The sequence below is a fragment of the Plecotus auritus genome, assembly GCF_963455305.1.
Source record: "Plecotus auritus genome assembly, chromosome: 6".
Lineage (NCBI taxonomy): Eukaryota > Metazoa > Chordata > Mammalia > Chiroptera > Vespertilionidae > Plecotus > Plecotus auritus.
Genome location: NC_137773.1, coordinates 30,143,294 through 30,165,243, shown reverse-complemented (window position 1 = coordinate 30,165,243; position 21,950 = coordinate 30,143,294). Strand labels below are relative to the sequence as shown.

Here is a 21,950-nt window from a genome sequence, read left to right as displayed (position 1 = left end):
CACTCATTTCATGTCCCCTCCAGTGAAAGCTTTGAGATTTATCTAGCTGGTAACTGCCATTCTTAAATATTGGGCTCACTTTTCTATGTCTAGTGCTGTTTGGTGATTTCCTTCTGGAATGCAAGAAAAAAAGTGGGTTTGGGCCATACAGCACATAGTAAATGGATTATTTTTGCTAAGATCTATGAAATTAACTACATGCTTTCTCCTTTTTAAAAAGGAATTACTTGAATTTTCCATTTTAAAGCCTTGGCTAATTTGGATGTCTTGGGCCTGTTTTATTTCAGGGTTACCATCCATTGACCCATCAGGCAGCTCCCCATCTTCCTCTTCTGCTCCTCTGGCAAGTTTTTCCGGCATACCAGGAACACGTGTTTTCCTGCAAGGGCCAGCTCCTGTTGGGACTCCTAGTTTCAACAGACAACATTTTTCTCCCCATCCTTGGACAAGCGCCTCAAACTCATGTAGGGATCCTGGAGGAACTCTTCCCAAAAAGTTTTGAATAACTTATTAAACCATTTGTTTCAGGGAGCACTATATTGTAACTTTAGTATTCTAAATAGTATGCAAATACCTAAGGTTTGTATTGTAGTCATGTCAAAAATGGTAAGTCGTTTATAGGATAGAAAACTTGAGAAGGGTCAAGCTCTTCTTCCAAGCCAGAAATGTTTACATTGGGACTTAGATCAAGAAAAGAGGTAATTCAAGTAGTTTTTATAAAAGGACCATTTGGGGACAGTATTGTGAAATAATTTTTTAAGTCTGAAAAGAAGTTGAATTTATGTATTTGGTCAGTGTGGTATGATTCCTCATTTATTTATTTACACTTTAGTCATTATTGCAATTTATAAGTTAAAGTATACCTCTATTCTGACTTATTTATTTCAATACTTTGAATAGATGAAATTCTAACAGTACTTGAACAATTTTATTTATTTATTTTTTTTTTAATGAGGTAGACAGTGAGTATTGGCCCTTTAGACAAGGAAAAATTCCTATATTACCTGACAGTCCCATTAAGAAACAAAGCCATGAGTTGAATCCTTTGGTGCTTTGCTAATATTTAACCTTTCTTCCTTATCAAAAAAAAAGAAAAAGGACTGTAGAAAGGGAAAAAGAAATAAAACAACTAATAAGTATAGAGGGCCACCAGCTGTTTTCCAGACAATATGCTAGGTACTATACAAACATTGCCACATTTAACTTAATTTAAAATATGACAATATATATTTTGATAAGATAATTTAGAACTAGAATAAGAATAAATAGGTCCTTCTTTTCTAACCTTGTTCAGTTAAATCTGGACTTTTTTTTAGACTATTTGTTTATACTTCCTATAGGCAGAAGGTAGCGTGGGGTAATATTTATAGAACTTATATATTCTCATTTGAATGATCTTATAAAATTATAAATTTTTCTTTACAGAACCTATGTTTTGGAATAGATCTTTCCAACAAGGTTTCTCATATTCTTATCATTAGTTTTTATATGTAATAAAACAATAGAGAAATATTTTGCCACCAGGTGACTCTCCTATTCCATCTGTTTCTTCGGGATCATCTTCACCTCTTTCAGCCACTTCTGCCCCACCAGCATTGGGCCAACCAAAAGGAGGCAATGCCAGTCAGGATCGAAAGATACCTCCCCCCATTGGAACAGAGAGACTAGCCCGGATTCGGCAAGGAGGGTCTGTTACGCAAGCCCCTGTGGGGACCAGCTTTGTCGCTCCTGTTGGACACAGTGGAATCTGGTCATTTGGTGTCAACGCCATGTCAGGTACAGTTACCTTGCCCTCTGTCTGAAGGGATATCTCAAGTAAGTTGTGGGATTTTACCATTAAAACTTAGTTCCTAAAACAAAAAACTTATTTCCAACACTTAACAATCAGTAGTGGTGTTTATACTTTTGAAGAATTCGACCCAGTCTCAGCTCTGGAATGTTATATTTTATATAATATATGTAATATGTATAATAATAATATATGATCTATATAAAATAACAAATAGAGAATTGATTGAACATAAAAGATTCTAAGTGTATTTCCTTTATCTCTTAAGTTTTTCCATGTAAAATGGGACAATCATTAAGTTCTTTCTCAAAGCATTTAATCTTTTGGACAAGGAACTTATATATTCTCATTGTTTGGGGTACTCAAAAGACTTCACCCAGTTTTCCAGGAACTGTTTTTTTTTTATTTGCAGAGGTTATTATGAATATACCCTGAGTTCTCAGGGGAATCATTTAGGTAAAATTAGTATGAAAAAATATCAAGTGGTAATGTTTTGTTATTTTACCCAAATAAATATCAAACCCTGTTTTCAATTCTTCTTTCCAGAAGGCTTATCAGGTTGGTCACAGTCTGTGATAGGGAACCATCCAATGCATCAACAATTATCAGACCCAAGCACATTCTCCCAGCATCAGCCAATGGAAAGAGATGATTCTGGAATGGTAGCCCCCTCTAACATTTTTCATCAGCCTATGGCAAGCAGTTTTGTGGATTTTTCTAAAGTGAGTTGACAAATATCATTGTAACTTGATAACTCTTTGCCAGCCAATGTAGTCACATGTTAAGGAATATTTGTATTGAAATAATTCTCCCTTTTGGTGGAACTAATTTGTTTCCATGACTTTGATAGATCCTTTATCCAATTTCAAGAGTGGAATATGTTGTCTCCAGTAGTTTGTCCTCAAACTATCCTGAAGATGCCCCCATCTTCCCAGAAAGCCTGAGAAATTGGATTTTGCTGCCATAGCTTTAGGGCAGCCTCTCCCTCTCAAAAAGCTGGCTGCCAGCTCCCTAATGCCCTCTTGTCTGCTCTGAGAGCTTTCTGGCTGCCATAAAGCCAGGTTATGGCTGCAAGCAGTCATATAGAGTTCCACTTTACTTCTTAGCACAAGCTTATTAGTGAAACTAAAATATGGGAAAATTGAGGTATTATATGTGTTCATCAAATATAGGAAATTTCCTAATGATTTGATATTGGATTTAGTTGTGTTTTTTTTCTCTTCTTGTTGAAAAGTGTTGATGATGCAGATAACCACTTTTGGTTTCTCAACACTATATAGTGCTGAACTTACAGTATCCTCTGGAGTTCTTTAAATGAAGGAAAACTAGAGAGATTGGTATTATGGAATCATTATTTATAATTATTTGATGGTTAAACCTTTCTTTCTGCTGTTTTAGGGTCTGCCAATTTCCATGTATGGAGGCACCATAATACCCTCTCATCCTCAGCTTGCTGATGTTCCAGGAGGCCCTCTATTTAATGGACTTCACAACCCAGATCCTGCTTGGAATCCTATGATAAAAGTTATTCAAAATTCAACTGAATGCACTGATGCCCAGCAGGTAAAATTGACTTAATAGTCTTCTTTTTTTCTTTTTCTTTTTTTTTTCTTTTTTTTCAGATTTTTCATGTCATTCTTTGGGTAGTACAAGTTCTAAATATCAAAAGTCATGACATCTGATTACCTTGTTCTGAATTAAGTTTTTCAATATCAAGATGATGCTACTCAGCATTTTATTTCATGTGTGTGTATTCTTCCTAGGCAGAAACAGAATTGCCATTGCATTTATATATTCATTTTGTAAATGTCTAAAGATTCCTAATTAGAAATTCCAATTTTTCCTCCCCCTTTTCAGATTTGGCCTGGCACGTGGGCACCTCATATTGGAAACATGCATCTCAAATATGTCAACTAAGTTAGAAGGTTTTATTCTTTAGCCTTGTTTGAGACACCTATGATCTTGGAAGAACCCTGGGGATTTTTTTTTTTTTAATGTGCCTAACTAAGACATTTTCTCTGAGGCTTTAGCAATGGAAATTTGATTGTCCATTGTATAAGAACAAAGTGATTTCCTATCCACCTGATTATGTTCTGTGGTTAGTTTAGCCATTTTGAACTTAGTGCTTTGGCTAAACATACTGAATGCTACTTTTATGAAGAAGAGAATTAGATGATTACCTTTTAGGGTGGTAAATACATGTACAGTTGTTTACATACTTAAAAGGAAAAAGTTGAGTAAATTTCTTGTCATATAGTGGCTCTACTTAATGTAGCCTGTATTAATGTGAAATATTTACCAGAATATTCAATAAAAAGATGAACAGTGTTTAGAAGTGGGGTGTGATCCTTTCAGTAGTCATGCAGGTGCCACCCATTCACAGTCATATTAAACCAGGTTGTTAGTATTATATTCGTAAGAGGCTTCTCACATTTTACACTTTAGAGTCCATTCTTAAATTGCATTTTTAAAAGCTCTTTTAAGACTAATTATCTACTTATTCTATATTAAACATTCCTTGTTCTCTTTCTCTTTCATATCATTTTATAAGTGAAAAAGTTTCAAGTCCCTCCAATGTATCTTATTGGACATTAGCAGATTGATAGGTCATTGATTAAAACCTACCATTAGCAGATTGATAGGTTTTAGCTCTTTATGGATCATGAATATGTCGTGAAGAACAATAGGATTTCAATCAGATGATACTGAACAAACTGCACCCACCTCATCAACTTCAGGCTCCTTTTGTGCGTCCTGACTTTTTTATCTAAATATTTTGGTTTTATGTGTTTTAAGTTTTGTTTGGGTTGAGACATAGGAGGGGGCAGAGATGGCTCCTATAATTCTGTTGTATTGTTGAATCAGCTGAGTAATGCTTATAAATATGTGACTAATTCTGGGCTTAGTTAGTCCCAGAATTAGTCCCAAGTATGAAGAGACAATATGTTTAAAGCTAACCACAGGAATACTGGGATGTACTGCTTTGGCCAAAAACCATAGGCTAAGCCGAGAATCTGATGCAATAGGATCTGAGTTATGTAGCTCATTTGGTTAGAGCATCATCCCAATATGCCAAGGTTGCAGGTTCTATCCCCCAGTCAGGGCACATACAAGAAGCAAACAATGAATGCATACGTAAGTGAAAGAACAAATCAGTGTTTCTCTCTCACTCTCTTTCTCTTCTATCCTCTCTCTCTCTCTAAAAAAAAAAAAAGAACCATTGCCCTAGCTGGTTTGGCTCAGTTGTTGGAACATTGGCCCGTGCCCTGAAGGGTCCTTGGTTCGATTATGGTCAAGGGCATGTACCTTGATTGTAGGGTTGATCCTGGGCTCTGGTCAGGGCTTGTGTGGGAAGCAACCAGTCAATGTGTGATATGTCTCTCTCACATCGATATTTCTCTCTGTCTCTCCCATCCCTTCCACCCTTCTCTAAAAACAAAAAACAATATCAATGGGGAAAGTATCTTTGGGTGAGAATTAAAAATAAATAAAGCAAGCAAACAAGAAAATGTTTGAGGCTGATAGAGAAGCCAAAATTCATATCAAGGCAAAGAAGGATGCACAGACAAAAAATAACAACAAAAAATCAACCAAAAAAAAGAAAGAAAAGGATGCACAGAAAAATAGTCATTAGGGGTAGAACCATGCAAGCAGCACTATTCTACTGTTATACCAACAGTTATTCTTAATCTTCTCAGCCCGGCTCCTAGAGCCACCACTAGATGAGACACACCGTGTTTGTTCTGTGTTGGACATACCTGCTTCTTTGTCTTCCATATCATCTTACATATGAGAACTTCCTTAAGCTCGTGCCTTATTTTCTATTTTGAGTGGATTTAGAGCATATATATCACTGGTATTGGAAGATTTTGCCTTTGTAGTGCTTGATAACTACATCAAGTGTTCTCAAGAGACCCTCTTACCTTGAGGAGGGTAAAAGACCCCTTTGATCACCTACATATCCTGCTGTTTCCATTTATCAATAACAAAAAAATCACCTGTTATTAGTGAAATGAATGAAATGACTCTTGATGAAACATATACATACCAGTGAGAGATGATATTAAGTAAATTATTATTTGGGACAAAAAGGTGAGTTTTGTTCTATCTTAACTATCTATAATACATTTGAATTATCTGGAAGAGCCCTTTACGCTATCTTCACCCTGAGAACAACAAAATGAAAAACTATATCTCAGGCCGAAACCGGTTTGGCTCAGTGGATAGAGCGTCGGCCTGCGGACTGAAGGGTCCCAGGTTCGATTCCGGTCAAGGGCATGTACCTTGGTTGCGGATACATCCCCAGTGGGAGGTGTGCAGGAGGCAGCTGATCGATGTTTCTCTCTCATCGATGTTTCTAGCTCTCTATCCCTCTCCCTTCCTCTCTGTAAAATATCAATAAAATATATATTTAAAACAAAAAACTATATCTCAGCTCAGGAGCTAGTACCCATGAGAAAGAGAGGCAATTATGAGAAACCCCCTAGAAAAGTGGTTCTCAACCTGTGGGTCAAAACCCACAGGTTGAGAACCGCTGCTGTAGAGCCTAAGACCATCGGAAAACACAGATGTTTACATTATGATTCATTAACAGTAGCAAAATTACAGTTATGAAGTAGCAACGAAAATAATTTTATGGTTGGGGGTCACCACAACATGAGGAACTGTATTAAAGGGTCACGGCATTAGAAAGGTTGAGAACCACTGCAAATAGAAGCTGTGTAGTTAGTAGTAGTTATTTAAACTAACCTCCTCCCTGCCTCTTACCAGCACTGCCTTCTTTCTGACCATTTGGATCCCAGTAGCCTACTCCCCATCCCATTTTGCCTGCTATAATCTCTTCTTCCTCTGTCTTGCCTCTTCCTGGTATTACTTTACTGCTATTTTACCAACCTGAACCTTGGATTAAACCTAGCTCAGGTAAGGACTTAAATACTTTCAAAATATACAAGGGGGATACATACCTGGTAGGGGAGATACCATGATCACAAAATATACAAGGGATTTGGGGGGAGGCAGCCTGAGTACAGTGGAACCAGAGTCAGAAGCCTAAATTATCTTCATTTCTGCCACTTGAAGCTATATGACCTTAGGCAAGTAATTTCTTATTTCTGGGCTTCACTTTCCTCATCTAAAAATGAAATTGAACATTATTGAACCCAGTAGTCTCCTAGTTCTAATACAGATTCTCTCCCTTTTCCTGTGAATGACAATATATGGTATATTCCACAATACTGGAAGCCAGTAAAGTGTTTACATTGCTAAGGTTTGAGAGCTCCTACCATTGATTCTCACATGGAATAAAAGCCTGCTGTTATGGAGTCCATTATTGATTTTGAGATTTTAGTGGAGGAAGAAGAAAACCTTGCACATCAATAGTGAGCCCTCATGTCATTAAGAAACATCCTGCTGAGACATAGATCAAACCCTATGAGAATAACACCTCTTTCAAGGAATAAAATGATATGATCAAGGTTTCTGGACCCACTTATTTGAATAGTGTTCAATGTAAAAAAAAAAAATTCCACTATCAATAAAATTGCTGATGTTTTAAGACCCTTTAAACCTGTTGTGGCTACAGTGTGCTGACTTGCCCTTTTATAGGCCAGTCTGCTTCCTTCAGTCCCTGCTCTCAAAGGGGAAATCCCACCACCTCAGCTAACCAGAGTGAAGAAGAGAGTTGGACAGCCAGTGGTGCCCTCTCCTAACCAGAGGTAAGAAATCTCAGGACTTGGAACTACAGCTTCTATCTGTTCTTATAGATTCTGGTCAAATCCTCTTCCAAACCTCAAAATTAGTATATGTAGGGGCCATCGTATGCTTGAGGTAGCTTGTGGAGGGGAAAGACTGGTCATATAGTTTCAAGCCAAACAGAGAGGCATGTTTTGTTTACATGGTTCTGTCCCACTGTTTAAGACCTTTGGACCACATTGTGATCCCAGGAAGAGGCAAACAAGCCTGTAGGAAAACAGCTTCTGAACACCTTGTTCTCTAACTAGCCCTAGATGTCTTCTACCAAGAAGTGTGGCTGGTTGTGACGTCTTCCAGTGGACCCTGCCCTGGGGTGAGGGGCTCTGATAATGCTACATTTTCTATTCATTCTCAAAGATTTGTCACCATTTGCCAACAACCAGGTTCCTTTACCTTCACACTCTTGTTAGGAAATGGGTGAGAAAAAGATGGTTTTAATTATCCACACCTTAAGTGTGTTAATACCACTACCAAAAAAGGCAGGAGCCTGGGATTCAAGACCTAATTTGGAAAACAAATCAAGAATCTAATGATCCAATTGCAAACCTGTTTTGTGATTACTTTTATCTTGATGGTATTGTCCCTTGGTATATGAACAGAAGATTGGTTCCAGGATCCCCTATGGATACCAAAATTTGAGATGCTCAAGTCCTTTATATAAAACTAGAGGCCTGATGCACGAAAATTTGTGCAAGAATGGGCCTTCCTCCCCCTGGCTGCCAGCACTGCCTTTGCTCCGGCCTGGAGCTGCCTTTCCGCCTTTGCACGCTGCCCAGAGGCCCCAAGCGGCTGGGGCAGTGCAGAACACCTGCATCCTGCCCCTGGCCACTCAGCACCTGCATATGCAAATTAACCCACCATCTTTGTTGGGTTAATTTGCATACTCCTGATTGGCTTGTGGATGTCGTGAAGGTACGGTCAATTTGCATATTTCTCTTTTATTAATGTAGATAGCATAGAATAATGCATACTGTTTAGCCCTTTGGATTCAAAACCTGGGGATATGGAGGGCTGACTGTATATTGAAAAAATCTGCATAGTTCAAGGGTCAACTGTAATTTGTCTGGTGGCAGAGACCTGATATTTCCTTGTAGATTTAGGCAGATCTCTGGATTTAGGGCATGGGTATAGGTGTTTATTTCTTTTTTTAAAGTTCCCATACTCTAATGGGTAATCAGTGTTGATCCAGATTTCATAGATGATCTGGCTTTCTCTAAAGCCAACTACCTATTCTCTAGTTCCCTAGTTCTTACAGCACACAGTGTCTCAAGAAAAGTAAGCTTCTACCAGCAGTCTTATAATAGTAGTACCTGCTGCTGATGTTTTGTAGTAGGGATTAACAGAAGGGAGACCTCATTTCCACACTAATTCTTTTGGAAGCCACTTACACTTCTCTCTAGTTCTCCTCCTCTGGCTGATATTTCTCAGCTTCTTTTGGTGAATCCTCTTCCTCCACATGTTGATGTGCCCAGGCCTCTTTCATTTATGTTCTCACCAAATGATATCTTACCCCTTGCTCTTGGATTTCACTCCACTCAAATCTGCATCATTGGCTCAAAGTTCTCTGAACTTCAGACCAGTATATCTAGCTCCTTGCTGTGCTTCTCCATTCCATGCACATCAGACATCCCCAATATAAGATAAGCCCTTTCCCTTGTGTTCTCTGTTATATTGAGTGGTATTACTAGCTACCAAGATCTCAAGTCAGGAGATTGGGAAGTTTATCCTTATTTATCCCCCTTTCCCCTTACCCTACCCTTAATCAGTCACCTTATCCTTTCTCCTCTGTTTATCTGGTTTCCCTCCACTTCTCTCCATCCTCACAGTCACTGCCCTTTTGCCCACCCCATTTCACTAGACTGGAGTCTTCACCTTCATTCTCACTGTTCTCCATCCCATCCCCTCCCCCCACACCAGACTACTTACTTGCTTAAAAGCTTAGTTGTCAGAAATGGCTCCTCGTAATCTGCTCCCAAGCCTTACCCTCCCGCACTGCTAAGACACTTTATTTAAGTATACACTACTTTGTAAGGGGTTCAAAGACATCTTTAGAACATAAAATATATAGGCTCTTGATCCCTGAAGGGTGATTCTAAGGACCTGCTGAACCAAGGGTCTGCATCACCCAGGATCTTATTAAAAACCCAGAATTTCAGGTCCCACTCCAGACCTATATCAGAATTCTCATTTTTAAAAAATATATTTTATTGATTTTAGAGAGGAAGAGAGGGGGAGAGAGATAGAAACACCAATGATGAGAGAGAATCATTGATTGGCTGCCTCCTGCACACCCCCTCCTAGGGATCAAGCCCACAACCCAGGCATGTGCCCTTGGCCGGAATTGAATCTGGGACCCTTCAGTCAGCAGGCGGACACTCTATCCATTGAGCCAAACCAGTTAGGGCCAGAATTCTCATTTAACAAGCTCTCCAAGTTATTTATGTGCACACTAAAGTTTGAGAAGCTCTGAGTTATAAAATAGTCTTTTTTTTTTTTAATTAATGAGTGAAGGAATCAGAGCTAAGGGGAAATCTGATGAAGCCAGAGCTGAAGTAATATTTATAAATGCATGAAGTCAGGTGGTCTATACTTTATTTGGAGGGTAGGAGGTGTAGAAGTACACTGGTTTTAAAGAAGCCAAAAAACAACTGGCTGAAGTGATTTTTAGCGTATATAGTATATAGGTACTAGACTTATTCTCCCACCCCCGCTCCTTCCTCCTTTTATATCACTGTGTGCATCAAAAAACCTTCTAAGGCCAGACTCTGACCTTCCTTTCCAGAGAATGAAAGAACAAGCACTCCTCACCAGCCCCCTGCCCTTCCTTAGTTTCCTAAGGTTAGGTTAGCTGTGACTGACGGATCAAAGAGCAAGCCTCTCCTACCCCCCAACCTTTATTCATCCTTCTAGGTATCACTCCTTCCAGAAAACCCATCCTTCATCCTTGCCCTCCCCGCTTCCTGCTGTGTTCCAGGCCTTCAAGGCACTTTTCACCCTGTATTGTAATTAATGGGAGGCAGTACTCAGCTGCCCTGAAAGGCACAGGCTCTGGAATCAGATACAGTCAGTTCTGAATCCCAGCTTCCCGGGACTCCTAGAAGATATGTGACTGTGAACCCAGTGACTTACGCCTGTAAAATGTGATTTAGTGTCTTAAACTGTTTAAAAGGAATGGGTGAATTAATATAGGGCAGTAAGGTGTACCTCACTTGTCCCCAGCGCTCAGCAGTAAACAGTGTAAATAACAGCGATTGCAGGACTCAGAGGGTGGCTGGCCAATGTTGGGCCAAAAAGGAACTCCTTCCAACTTTTACTGAGCCCTGGGCTTGCTCCCTCGAGGGCGGAACCTCACGTTGAGTGACGGCCGGTGGCCCGCCCCGGGCGTGACGTCGACCAAGTGTTGTGGCTGCGGCCGCACGTGGTCGGTAGAGTCAGCCTCAGACTCTGCTGCACTCCGCGTCTTCAGTACCAGCCGCTTGCCTTCCTGCTCCTCCGCTCGCTATGTCCACGTTCACGAGCTGCCCGATTCCCGGGCGCAGAGACCAGCTGCCCGACTGCTACAGCACCACGCCGGGGGGCACGCTATACGCCACTACCCCGGGAGGTCAGCAGGCCGGGCTGGGGTCCTCAGGGAGCGGGCTGGACAGCGCGTGTGTGCTGTGGAGGGCAGGGGTGGGGAGGTGCGGACTTGGACTGGTCCACGGGCCCCTGTGTTGGTTGTAGCTTGCGGAAGGTAGAGGAGGGCGGGTTAAGCCCAAGCCTAGTTTCCGGGTGACTGGGGCTGAAATCCTCACCGGCCTGGGTTCTGGGCGCTTTGCTTACCCGCCCCTCCCGACTTTGCCACCTGGGAGGCCGAAGCCCCAACTGAGGGTGGCTTCAGCAGGAATCCCCAGGTTTTGCAAAGTTGCTAGATCGGGGCCGTCAGTTAGGGGCATGGGCTTCGGTGTATCTGTGGCTGGCTGGCTAGCGGCTGTTTGATTGCACAAGCAGCCTGGGATTATGAGCTGCTGGGCTTCCCACCCAGTGGTTCCTGCCACGTGGAGGCTGAGGGGAGGGTGGAGAACAAGGACAGGGCTGGGCCCTTTGAGGACAAGATTAGGTGCCAATTTCCTCTAGGCTGGGCTGAGCCTGATAGGACTTGGGAGGGGTCAGGATAAGTACAGCATGTTCCTGTTTCTCGCGGAACACAGCTCCTCCCCGCAGGATATCAGAGCCCAGGTGACACTGGGTGAACCGCCTTCACATCTGTTATTTGATTTCCTGATCCAACTAAGGCTAAAAGTGTAGGCCCCACCGTGTGAAACAGCAATGAAGTTGCAGAGCCAGAGAAGAGCAACCTGAAGTACCTGAGCTCCAAATTTGGTTCTCCTAGAGCCAAGACCTGAAGCTCCCCTAAACCAAAAGCTCCTGCCTGGGCCAGCTGGGATGGCCCACTTGCTTAGCCATATCCTGGTTAGGCCTGGAAATCTTCAAGTGTTGTGAATGCTAATCAGCTGAGATCCTGGCTGGACTGCAGAGCAGTAGCCCTTTAAAACACAAGGAAATGTGACCTCCAGGGTCCCTAAAAGGCCTTTCCAGGGCCCCAGACAACTCTGTACCCAAGCTCCTGCCTCTTACATAGTCCCTACCCCTTGACAGGCACCAGGATCATCTACGACAGAAAGTTCCTGCTGGAGTGCAAGAACTCACCCATTGCCCGGACACCCCCCTGCTGCCTCCCTCAGATTCCCGGGGTCACAACTCTTCCAACAGCCCCATCCTCCAAGCTGGAGGAGCTGAAGGAACAGAAGGAGACAGAGGAAGAGATACCCGGTAAGGAAAGCAGGAACTGACTTAAAAATAAGAAATGCCTGAGTCCAAATGCACTGGTTTAGAGTGGGGGGTCAAGTCTGAGTGGTTTCTGCACTAAAGCTGAGCCTGCAGACCCTCAGCCCAGCAACCAGTCCTCCTGCCTTCTCTCTCTCCAGATGACGCACAATTTGAAATGGACATCTAATCCAGTGCAGATGACCTGTGTGCGGAGTTACAGGAATCCCTCATGGCGCTGCTGCCACCACCTCTTCCTGGGGTATCCAAAGACCAGCGGGCCTCATCTAATCTGGGAGTGCTTGACTCTGGGCCTCTCTTAGTTCTGAGGCAGCTAGACCAAGGATAAGGAGTGGGCACCTTGCCAAGCCCTTAACTCTACTTTCTGTTCGGTTTGTAGGCACTCCTCTCAACCCCCAGCCCCACACTCGGGCTGAGGGGATGGAGTGTGTCACTTGTCTCAATGCTTAGTAAATATTCAAAGAAATGCCTTGGCTCCAATGTTCTCAATGCTGATCTTCCCATCTCAGCCACACAGCTGAGGGCCCCAGCAGACCTGGTTAGGATCAGAGGTCCCAGTTCCTTCCCAATTCAGAGTGAGCCCACTTCCATAAGCAATTAGAGCCTGTGGCAGGCTATGGGGGCAAGCTATAGAAGCTACCAAATCATAAACGGCACTAGCCTGACCCCTGCCAAGGGCTGTTCCAGCCTCTCCAGTTACCCCTCCCTCCATCTGTACCAAACCAGGAAAAAAGAGGCACTGCCCTAACCTTTTAGCCTTCTCTGATCTCTCCCCATGCCTTTTCTGCCTCCCAGTTGTAAGTACCAATCCCAGTCTCCTTATTCCAACATTGAAAGCCTGTTCTAGACCTTCTCACAGGCCCCCTCAATCTGACTGTTGTCTTCAAAGAACAGACCTTAGAACCCAAATTGAGGCCCAAACTGAGGCAGCAGCTAATTTTTAAATCGGAATCATAATTATATCCCCCTCTCCCAAGAAAAAATGTCATGATCCCATATCTCAGGAATCTGGTCTTTTTCTCCTCCAATGTATTTAGCTATGTTCTAATATCTGATCCTAATCTCCATAGCACTTGCATACCTCAAGGGTGATACAGTGCAAACAAGGCAATCTCCTTTTCTTGAGGGAAAATGCTCCCCATGCTATTTGAACCTCTGTTCTTATGCTGAAATGAAATCATACAAAGATAGGGTTACTCAGCCCAGCAAGGGATAGGTGTTTAGTTCTGATTTGGGAAAAAGTGGCAGACAGTAATCTGGTCATGCCTAGTAAGGCCATTCATGATGAATGGAGGAAGAACAGAAGTTTGTAGGGTGCATAGAGAGCAGGGCAGTCAAGGACACCAGAAGTGACCAGTTTGGCTTAAGAAGGGTTTATCTCCTAACCAGGGCCCACACTGAGATGTTTTTATTGAAACATGTTAGGGATAACAAGTGACCACCCTGTGGCCTAAATGGGTCCTCTTCCCCCAGAGTTGGGTCAGGCCAAGGAACCCAACAGGGCAGACAGTCTCCCAAGTGCTAAGAGGGAGCCAAGTAAGACAAGGCCTCCCATGCCAAGGCATAGGAGATGGTGTGAGGTGAGTCTGGGGAACCCATAGGATTATGGATCCTGTTCCGGTACGGTCTGGTTCTCGGCTGTGGTTGCAGCTTTCTCTTCATTAGCCTCCTCCTCTGAAGACAGACTCCTCTTTTCTGCAATTAATCTTTTAACTCCCACCATCCACTGACTGACTTCAGTCACATGGTCAACCATGAGTGAGCGGTGGATGTCATCTGCTGCATCCCACTGGTGGCTTAAAAGCTCTGAGGAGAGAGAGAAAGAGGCTGAGCAAGCAATCTGGGGCAAAAGACAGCTCCCACTCCTCCCCTCAAAATCTCACTACCTATTCCAGCTTAGCCAACTACAGCAGGATAAGGGACCGATACCTTGCACCAGCAGAGCCATCCTCTTCTTTACAGGCGTTGACAGCTTCCCTCCAGCCCACTGTTCTTGCAGCAGAGCCAGGCGTCGGCTGATGTCATCACATACCTGCTTCTAAGAGACAGAAAACACTGCAAGTCAGTGCTGCCACAACAGGGGCAAAGGAAACCTAGCACCACATAGATAGCACCTGCTTTCTCTGGCCCAGGAACTTTACACTTAATCTTAGCGTTCTGGTTCTTTACCCAAAGATTAGAGGCCCACTAAGAATTTGATGAAACTTATGGATGTTTCCAAGAAAAATGCATGTAAGGCCTTCTCAGACCCTCAAAAACTCACTTTATAGTGCTACTTTACAAATAAGGAAACTAAGAACCAAATAGGTGAAAATTACTATGCTACTTTCCTTTAAGACTCCTCAAATCCCTTGTCTCCAGATAACTTAAGAAACACTATAGATGGGGAAAGAGGGTTTCCCTCCCTCCCTGATCACAAAATCAGCAGGGCCTGCTCTGAATGGCCTAGAGGTATCATAATCAGGCTGTTTATCACTAATGGGAGTTAAATTCAACTTTCATTCCTACAAGCCTCTCCTGACTGGTCTTCCGAAGTGCCTTGAACCCTCCTGAAACCCTGTGTTTATTTTTCTGGGAAGGCCTTAGATTCCAAAGGAGTCCATAACTTGAAAGGGTTAAGAGCCACTGCCCATGGGATCACAGGGTCTACCTTTGGGAGCCATACTTGCATCTGGCTGTCAATAGGAACCCTCCCCATCAACCCACCAGAGTGCCAGGGTTTACCTTTGTGTGGCCACGACAATCATCCAATGCCTGTTCCAAAGGTCTCAGCACATCTTCCAGCAGAGTCTCACAATCAATGACTGGAAAATCTATGGGATCCACAGTGGAGGCAGGACAACTCCCCACAGCTGGGGGCCTAGAAGCTGTACTTGAAGGAGGTGGAGGCCCCATTGGAGAGGGCCCAGGAGAAGTCTCTGAGGTGGGGACTGAAAAGGTAAAGCAGAATCAAACATAGGCATAGCTGCTGAAATAGTCTGTAAGAAGCTCAACTCTCTGAGACAACTCATTCATTGAAAAATACATATTTATGAAGTCCCTACTATGTGCCAGACAATGTGCGAGGCACCAGAGAGTAGTAAACCAGTCAGATTAAGTTCCTGATCTCAGCTTAAATTCTAGAGGAAGTGGGAGGTAGTGGGGACAAGAAAAATCACCAAATTGTGTTGCAAATAATACCTTAATAAAAATTTGAAGAAAAAAAAACACAAAACAACAAATTGTGTTGCAAGCTACAAAGAAAATGGATCAAGTGAATAAAAGGAATAGAGGGACCTACCTAGAAGGGCACCAAATTTTATTCCAGCCCACCCACAATGTGACATTTGGCAAGTTACTTTTAACCTCTGAGCTTGGGTTCCTCTTGTATAAAATGGAGATATTACCATAATAGCACTTATTTTACAGAGTTTCAGTGATAATTAAGAATATAGATACAGGCCCTAGCCAGTTTGTCTCAGTGGATAGTGTCGGCCTGCGACTGAACTACCCCCAGGTTTGAGGGGCACATGCCCGGGTTGCGGGCTTGATCCCCAGTAGGGGGTATGCAAGAGGCAGCTGATCAATGATTCTCATCACTGATGTTTCTAGCTCTCCCTCTCCCTTTCTCTCTGAAATCAATAAAAATATATTTTGAGAATATAGATACAGCTGCTAGATTAGTGTGTAGCAAAAAAACACAAAGTTAACTAATGGATGAGATAGATGCAGCCATGAAAAGTTATAGGAAACAAATATTAGATAGAGGTAAGGGCAGTGCCCAAGAGGCAGGAAAAGTCAAGATGTTAATTCTGTATGCTCTGAAAAATTGATGAGAATAGGTCAAGAATGGAGGCAGGGACACCAATTGGGAGGTTAACGGAGTAATGGTCCTGAAAAAGAGAAGAAGCTGGCATGGACTCGTGTGAAAGACTAGAGATGAGGGAAAATGGAGTGGTCAGATTTATTTAGGAGAGAGTCACAACAGGACTTGGTGGATTGGGGGTGAGGGAGAGGAGTCAAAGATGACTTGGTTTCTGACTTGACTAATGGGATGGTGGAACCACTACAGAAAGACTAGAGGAGAAAGATCAAGAATTTAGTCGTAGGCATCAACATCCACATTGAGGTGGAGGCCCCATTGCGGGGGGAGGTCAGAAGAAATCTCTGAGGTGGGGACTGAATAATTTGGCATCGATTTCTTGGCCTCCTCGCCTTCAGTGATCATCTAATAATTTGGCCTCAGTTTCTTGACCTCCTCACCTTCAGTGATCATTTTTTCCACCCTACCTCGGCCTCTCATGTCCCCTCTGCTGTGTTCCCAACAACAGTGAACCATCTCCAAAATCTGATCACCACTCCAACCCTTCCAGCTCAGCTACTCAGATTTAACCATACATTAAAATCACTGCCTTATAAACACTCTTACCTCACTTAACTGTCCCATTTTCCTGGTAAACAACTTGCCTACACTTGCTGGGAGGAAAAATAAAACTATGCTGAGGAGTTAACACCTTAAATCCCATGACTACAGCCCTAGCTGGTTTGGCTCAGTGGACAGAGCATTGGCCTGTGGATTGAAGAGTCCCGAGTTCGATTCCAGTCAAGGGCATATGCCTGGGTTGCTGGCTCAATCCCAAGTGGGGGGCATTCAGGAGGCAGTCAATCAATGATTCTCTCATCACTGATGTTTCTATCTCTCTTTTCCTCTCGCTTTCTCTCTGAAACAAATAAAAATATATTTTTTTAAAATTTAAAAATAAATCTATGGCTACAGATTCCAAAAGGTATCCAATGCTGCTTGGAAATCCTATACTTTGCTCATTTTTCCACTCTTTGGAACAACTATTTTCACATCTTACCTCCTCTAAACTTTCTACCCTGCCCCCTTCTTTACCTTTCCCTGCTGTCTCTACTTCTGATCCTGCCTCATATTTGACTGAGAAAGTAGAGTCATTCAACAGGAACTCATATTCTCACTACCAGTTCTACTAACCCACCCACATTAGTGGCCACTTTCTTCCTCTTTCAATAGATGAAAGATCCCTGCTCCTATCAGAGGCCATCTCTCTAGCTGAACTCTGCACCCAGCCTCTCTTGCCTTCTGCAATTATCCCCTTTCTCCTGCACCATTAGTTCTCCCTCTCAACTGAACCATCCTATTTGCATACAAACACACCAATGTATACTACCTTAAAAACCCTCCCTTAGCTCAAATTCCATCTTCAGGTACCCACCCCCTTTCTCTCTGCTTCAAGCAGAATTTCTTGAATGAGTGGGCTATAGTTACTTCTCTCGCTCTTTTCACATTCTCTCCTCATCCCATCCCAGCAGGGTTTCTGCTCTCATCACTCCACATACTTAGGGTCATCAATCATCACTATGTACATCAAAACTAGCGGTCCCTTTTCTCTTACTTGATCTCTCAGCAGCATTCATCACAGTTGAGTCAAGATTTTACTCTCTGGCCTGGCTCAGTGGTTGAGCATCCAGCAATGAACCAAGAGGGCACGTGCCCAGGTTGTGGGCTTGATCCCTGTAGGGGGTGTGCAGGAGACAACGAATTGATGTTTCTCTGTGTATATTCCTCTCCCTTCCTGTCTAAAACAAAATCACACAAAAAAGATTTTACTCTCTCCCAGAATAAATTTTACTTTTCTTCCTACTTCTTTGGCTATTTCTCAATCTCCTTTGTTAATTCCTTCTCTACTCAATCTTGAAATGCTACAGAGCCTTAGGGCTCTGTCTTAGATCCTCTTTAGGCCTCTATCCACACACTTTCCCCAGGTAACTTAGTCAAATCCATGACATCAAATCCGATCCATACAATGGTGACTCATTTTTGTAATTCTGGCCTATACCTCTCCCCCAAAACAGCAGCCCAAATTTAACATGGCCAAGACAGAAAGCTTGCTTTCCCCTCCCCCCACCCCAAACCACTATTCTCTAGTCAGTGAACAATACCAGCCAACTCCTCAAGCAAAAATTCAAAGTTACAGTGATTCTTCTTTCCCTCACCTACTCACTCCTACTGACTTTCTCCACCACATTCCATATCCATCCAGTTCCTACAACCTCTAGTACTCCCACCCTTATCCATCATTAAATCTTGCCTATGTTACCATAATAGTATCTAAATTTTCCACTTCTTCCCTAAAATTTTCCACACAACATATACCGTGATCTTTTCTTAAATGTAAATTAGTCAGTGCTTCTCAGTCTGGGAAAATTATGCCTCCAGGGTAAATGTCTGAAGATACCAATAGCTGTCCCAAGTAAATGGGTACTGCTGGCATTTAGTGGGCAGAGGCCAGGGCCTCTTCTATTTTACACTTTTCAATGGCTTCCAATTTTACATAGATTAAAATACAAACTCCTTATCCTGGCTTACAAAACCAACTATGATCTGGCCCCTGCCTATTTATCTCTATCCCTAGCCCACTGTGCTCTAACCAGTCTCTGAATTTGCCAAAGGTGTTCTCCAAGCCTTTGTACTAGCTGTTTCCAATGCCTGGAATACTCTGGCACCTGATCTTTGGGTAGATAGTTCTTAGTCATCATTCAGATTTCAGCTTAAGTGTCAGCCCCTCAGACACCTTAGCTACATGGTCACTCTCACATCACTTTTATTTCTCTGCAGAGCCCTTACCACTATTCATTTGTGTATCTCCAAAGCTATAGTGTGGACTCCATGAAAGCAGAAACCTTTCTGTCTTCATTGCTGTCTAATTCGCCCTCAAACAATGCCTGGCTCATAATTGGTGCTCAGTAGATGATAACGAATAACAAGTCAAATCTGAAATGCTTATTATATAGCCAGGTGAAGATGTAGAACAGACAAATGGATATATCTTATGGAATTCTGGGAAGAGATCAGGGTTGGAAATAAAATTTGAAAGTAATGTGAGAGTAAAAACTACATTTAAACCATAGGTCTGATGAGGTCACCTTGGATGAAAGCATAAAGAGAGTATTTGAAACCAACGTACCATTTATTGACCTGGGCAGTAGAGAAGGGGCTCAGTAAAGGGCCTGCCCCGAGGCCCTTTCTGGGGCTCCAACCTCTCCTCACCGCGGGACAAGCTTATCCCTGGCACCGCCCATTCTCGGCCGGTCTCTGCGCCCTGGGCCCCCACGCACCTCTGGGGGCTCCATCCTGGGGAGCGGCGACCCTCTTGGTTAGCGGGGTGCGCTTGGGTCCGCCGGCCTGGGTCTGCAGCCCATAGGAGAACTGCGGCGGGTCGTTCCAACCGCGCTCCTTGTTGCCTGCAGGGAGGAGGGCGAGTGTAAAGCGAGCCCAGGGGAGCCGGAGGGTCTGCACCCCACGCCGTCACCGCCTCCGGCCTGGGCCGAAAGGGGGGCCCAGCGCCCCCATCCCGCTGCCCCACTCACCCGGCTTAACGTAAAGCTCCGCCATCTCCACTTCCGCACCGCCAGCGTGGCAGGTGCGTCACTTCCGGGGCGGCCGCAGGTCCGAGTCGCGCCCCTTCCGGCTGGCTGCCAGAGCCCTCCTGGGAGGAATGCCATTCAGGACAGCACGAGCCGTAGCGGGGACCCGGTACCCGCTCTTTAAGGGTCGGGCCCTGATCTCAGGGCACCAAATGGGGCTGTCTTTTAGGAGGCGGCACTATAGGAGCCCTCCTACCCTCAGTCTCTCTCGGCTTACAAGTGCTCTCAGGAGCAAGTTTAAACTGCCAGAAGCTCCCGCCCCACATATGCTCCGCTGTGACCCAGCCAGGTAGACTAGAACAAGCATATCAAACTCGCGGCGGTCCACAACGAATATTTTTGTGGCTCAGCCAATATAATGGTATGTAAGAAATGTTTTAATTAAAATTTCATAACTTTTTATAGTATCCTGTTATACATAATCTATATATACAAAAGCCTAAGCGACCCTCTGGTAGCTATGACACTCACTGACCACCAGAGGGGCAGACACTCAACGCAGGAGCTGCTGGGCTGCAGTGACTTGGTAGCTACGGTTCTCAGGTGATGCACCCAGAACCAGAGAGGGAGCCCCATTCCGGAGTGCCTCACTTGAGAACTGCCCTCTCGCAATCCGGGACCCCCCCTTGGGGGATGTCAGAGAGCTGGTTTCAGCCAGATTCCCACAGGCCAGGCCAAGGGACCCAACTGGTGCACGTGCACCAGGCCTCTAGTTATAACGAACTACAACGTTCGCTGACTAATTACTATAATCGTGTTGTATTAATTTCCCTTACACGCCTTACGCACAGGCACACCATTTCTCTCCACTAATACTAGCAGCGAATATTTTAGCAGCCAATTGCCACGTCATTAGACTTGTACTGACTTGTTTGGTGTGTGCAACAGGAAATACTTCACTTTCAGAGAACAAGAAAAATAGGTTTGTGTTACACTTATTAATTTGTGCAGTTATTCAGTGTCTGGTAAGTTAATGTTCAATAAAAAATATTTTTTAAAAAAGTTCTTATTTTAGCCCTGGCCACTTTGGCTCAGTGGATAGAGCGTCGGCCTGCGGACTGAAGGGTCCCAGGTTCCATTCTGGTCAAGGGCACATGCCCAGGTTGCGGGCTTGATCCCTTTATGGGGCGTGCAGGAGGCAGCCGATCAATGATTCTCATCCTTGATGTTTCTACTGGTATCTCCCTCTCCCTTCCTCTCTGAAATCAATAAAAACATATTTTTTTAATGTTTATGTTAATAATTACTTAATTTCAGCCCTTTGTATTCAGCATGTCTCTATCGAAATAAACCTACGTTTCTATGAAAATTGAAGCTTTTGTTTTTTTGCGGCCCACATAAACTTAAACCTTATTTGGCCCGTGTTAGCCTTTGAGTTTGACATACTTGCTCTAGAACCTCACCTCTGACCACTGCCTCTACATCAGTGGTTCTCAACCTTTCTAATGTCGCGACCCTTTAATACAGTTCCTCATGTTGTGGTGACCCCCAACCATAAAATTATTTTCGTTGCTACTTCATAACTGTAATTTTGCTACTGTTAATGAATCGTAATGTAAATATCTGTGTTTTCCGATGGTCTTAGGCTCTACAGCAGCAGTTCTCAACCTGTGGGTCGCGACCCTGCTAGTGGTTCTCAAACTGTGGGTCGCGACCCTGCTAGTGGTTCTCAACCTGTGGGTCGCGACCCTGCTAGTGGTTCTCAACCTGTGGGTCATGACCCTGCTAGTGGTTCTCAACCTGTGGGTCGCGACCCTGCTAGTGGTTCTCAACCTGTGGGTCATGACCCACAGGTTGAGAACCACTGCTGTAGAGCCTAAGACCATCGGAAAACACAGATATTTACATTACGATTCATTAACAGTAGCAAAATTACAGTTATGAAGTAGCAACGAAAATAATTTTATGGTTGGGGGTCACCACAACATGAGGAACTGTATTAAAGGGTCGCGGCATTAGAAAGGTTGAGAACCACTGCTCTATATGTATACTCTAGGCTTGATTACTACTACAAAATTCCTTCAGTACTCAGATATCAACTCATCAGGAAGCCTAGTATATCCAGCTTCAGGCCAGGTTGTGTCTCGTCTGAGCTCCCACAACCCTCTGAGATTTCCTAGTTGTACTATATACTATCTTCTATTTTGTTCTTCTT

General features: G+C 43.6%; 3 protein-coding genes across 9 annotated transcripts in view; 2 read left to right on the top strand and 1 right to left on the bottom strand.

Moving 5' to 3' along the window:
* LOC308250396 (ankyrin repeat and KH domain-containing protein 1) overlaps window positions 1-7,507 on the top strand; it is a gene marked incomplete at its 3' end in the record, with an annotated part of 130,414 nt that extends 122,907 nt beyond the window's left edge. For 2 of the 5 annotated variants that reach the window (XM_080672971.1, XM_080672970.1), the window contains 5 exons: window positions 288-464; window positions 1,576-1,776; window positions 2,336-2,511; window positions 3,188-3,352; window positions 3,647-4,117. In XM_080672971.1, coding sequence (XP_080529097.1) covers window positions 288-464; window positions 1,576-1,776; window positions 2,336-2,511; window positions 3,188-3,352; window positions 3,647-3,706 — 779 coding nt within the window. Of the gene's footprint in view, window positions 1-287; window positions 465-1,524; window positions 1,777-2,335; window positions 2,512-3,187; window positions 3,353-3,646; window positions 4,118-7,393 lie in introns of those variants that run through there. The other 3 variants (XM_080672972.1, XM_080672969.1, XM_080672968.1) reach the window with 2 other exon arrangements.
* Window positions 7,508-10,020: 2,513 nt separating this feature from the next.
* Window positions 10,021-13,564, top strand: EIF4EBP3 (eukaryotic translation initiation factor 4E binding protein 3). The gene is made up of 3 exons (XM_080672993.1): window positions 10,021-11,144; window positions 12,179-12,352; window positions 12,508-13,564. Exons 1-3 carry the CDS (start codon window positions 11,042-11,044, stop codon window positions 12,534-12,536), a joined length of 306 nt encoding a protein of 101 aa, XP_080529119.1. The 5' UTR covers window positions 10,021-11,041; the 3' UTR covers window positions 12,537-13,564.
* Window positions 13,565-13,753: 189 nt separating this feature from the next.
* Window positions 13,754-20,459, bottom strand: SRA1 (steroid receptor RNA activator 1). Of its 3 annotated transcripts, none has more exons than XM_080672989.1 (6): window positions 19,739-19,809; window positions 19,487-19,612; window positions 17,764-17,882; window positions 15,092-15,297; window positions 14,297-14,405; window positions 13,754-14,173 (listed from the first exon to the last, which is right to left on the bottom strand). In XM_080672989.1, the coding sequence occupies exons 3-6, from the start codon at window positions 17,783-17,785 to the stop codon at window positions 13,971-13,973; spliced, it is 540 nt and encodes a 179-aa protein (XP_080529115.1). In that variant the 5' UTR covers window positions 17,786-17,882; window positions 19,487-19,612; window positions 19,739-19,809; the 3' UTR covers window positions 13,754-13,970. The 3 variants fall into 3 exon arrangements, with proteins under 3 accessions (XP_080529115.1, XP_080529114.1, XP_080529113.1); XM_080672988.1 differs by having other exon boundaries at window positions 19,336-19,612; window positions 19,739-19,794; XM_080672987.1 differs by lacking the exon at window positions 17,764-17,882 and having other exon boundaries at window positions 19,739-20,459.
* Between the last annotated feature and the right edge of the window lie 1,491 nt (window positions 20,460-21,950).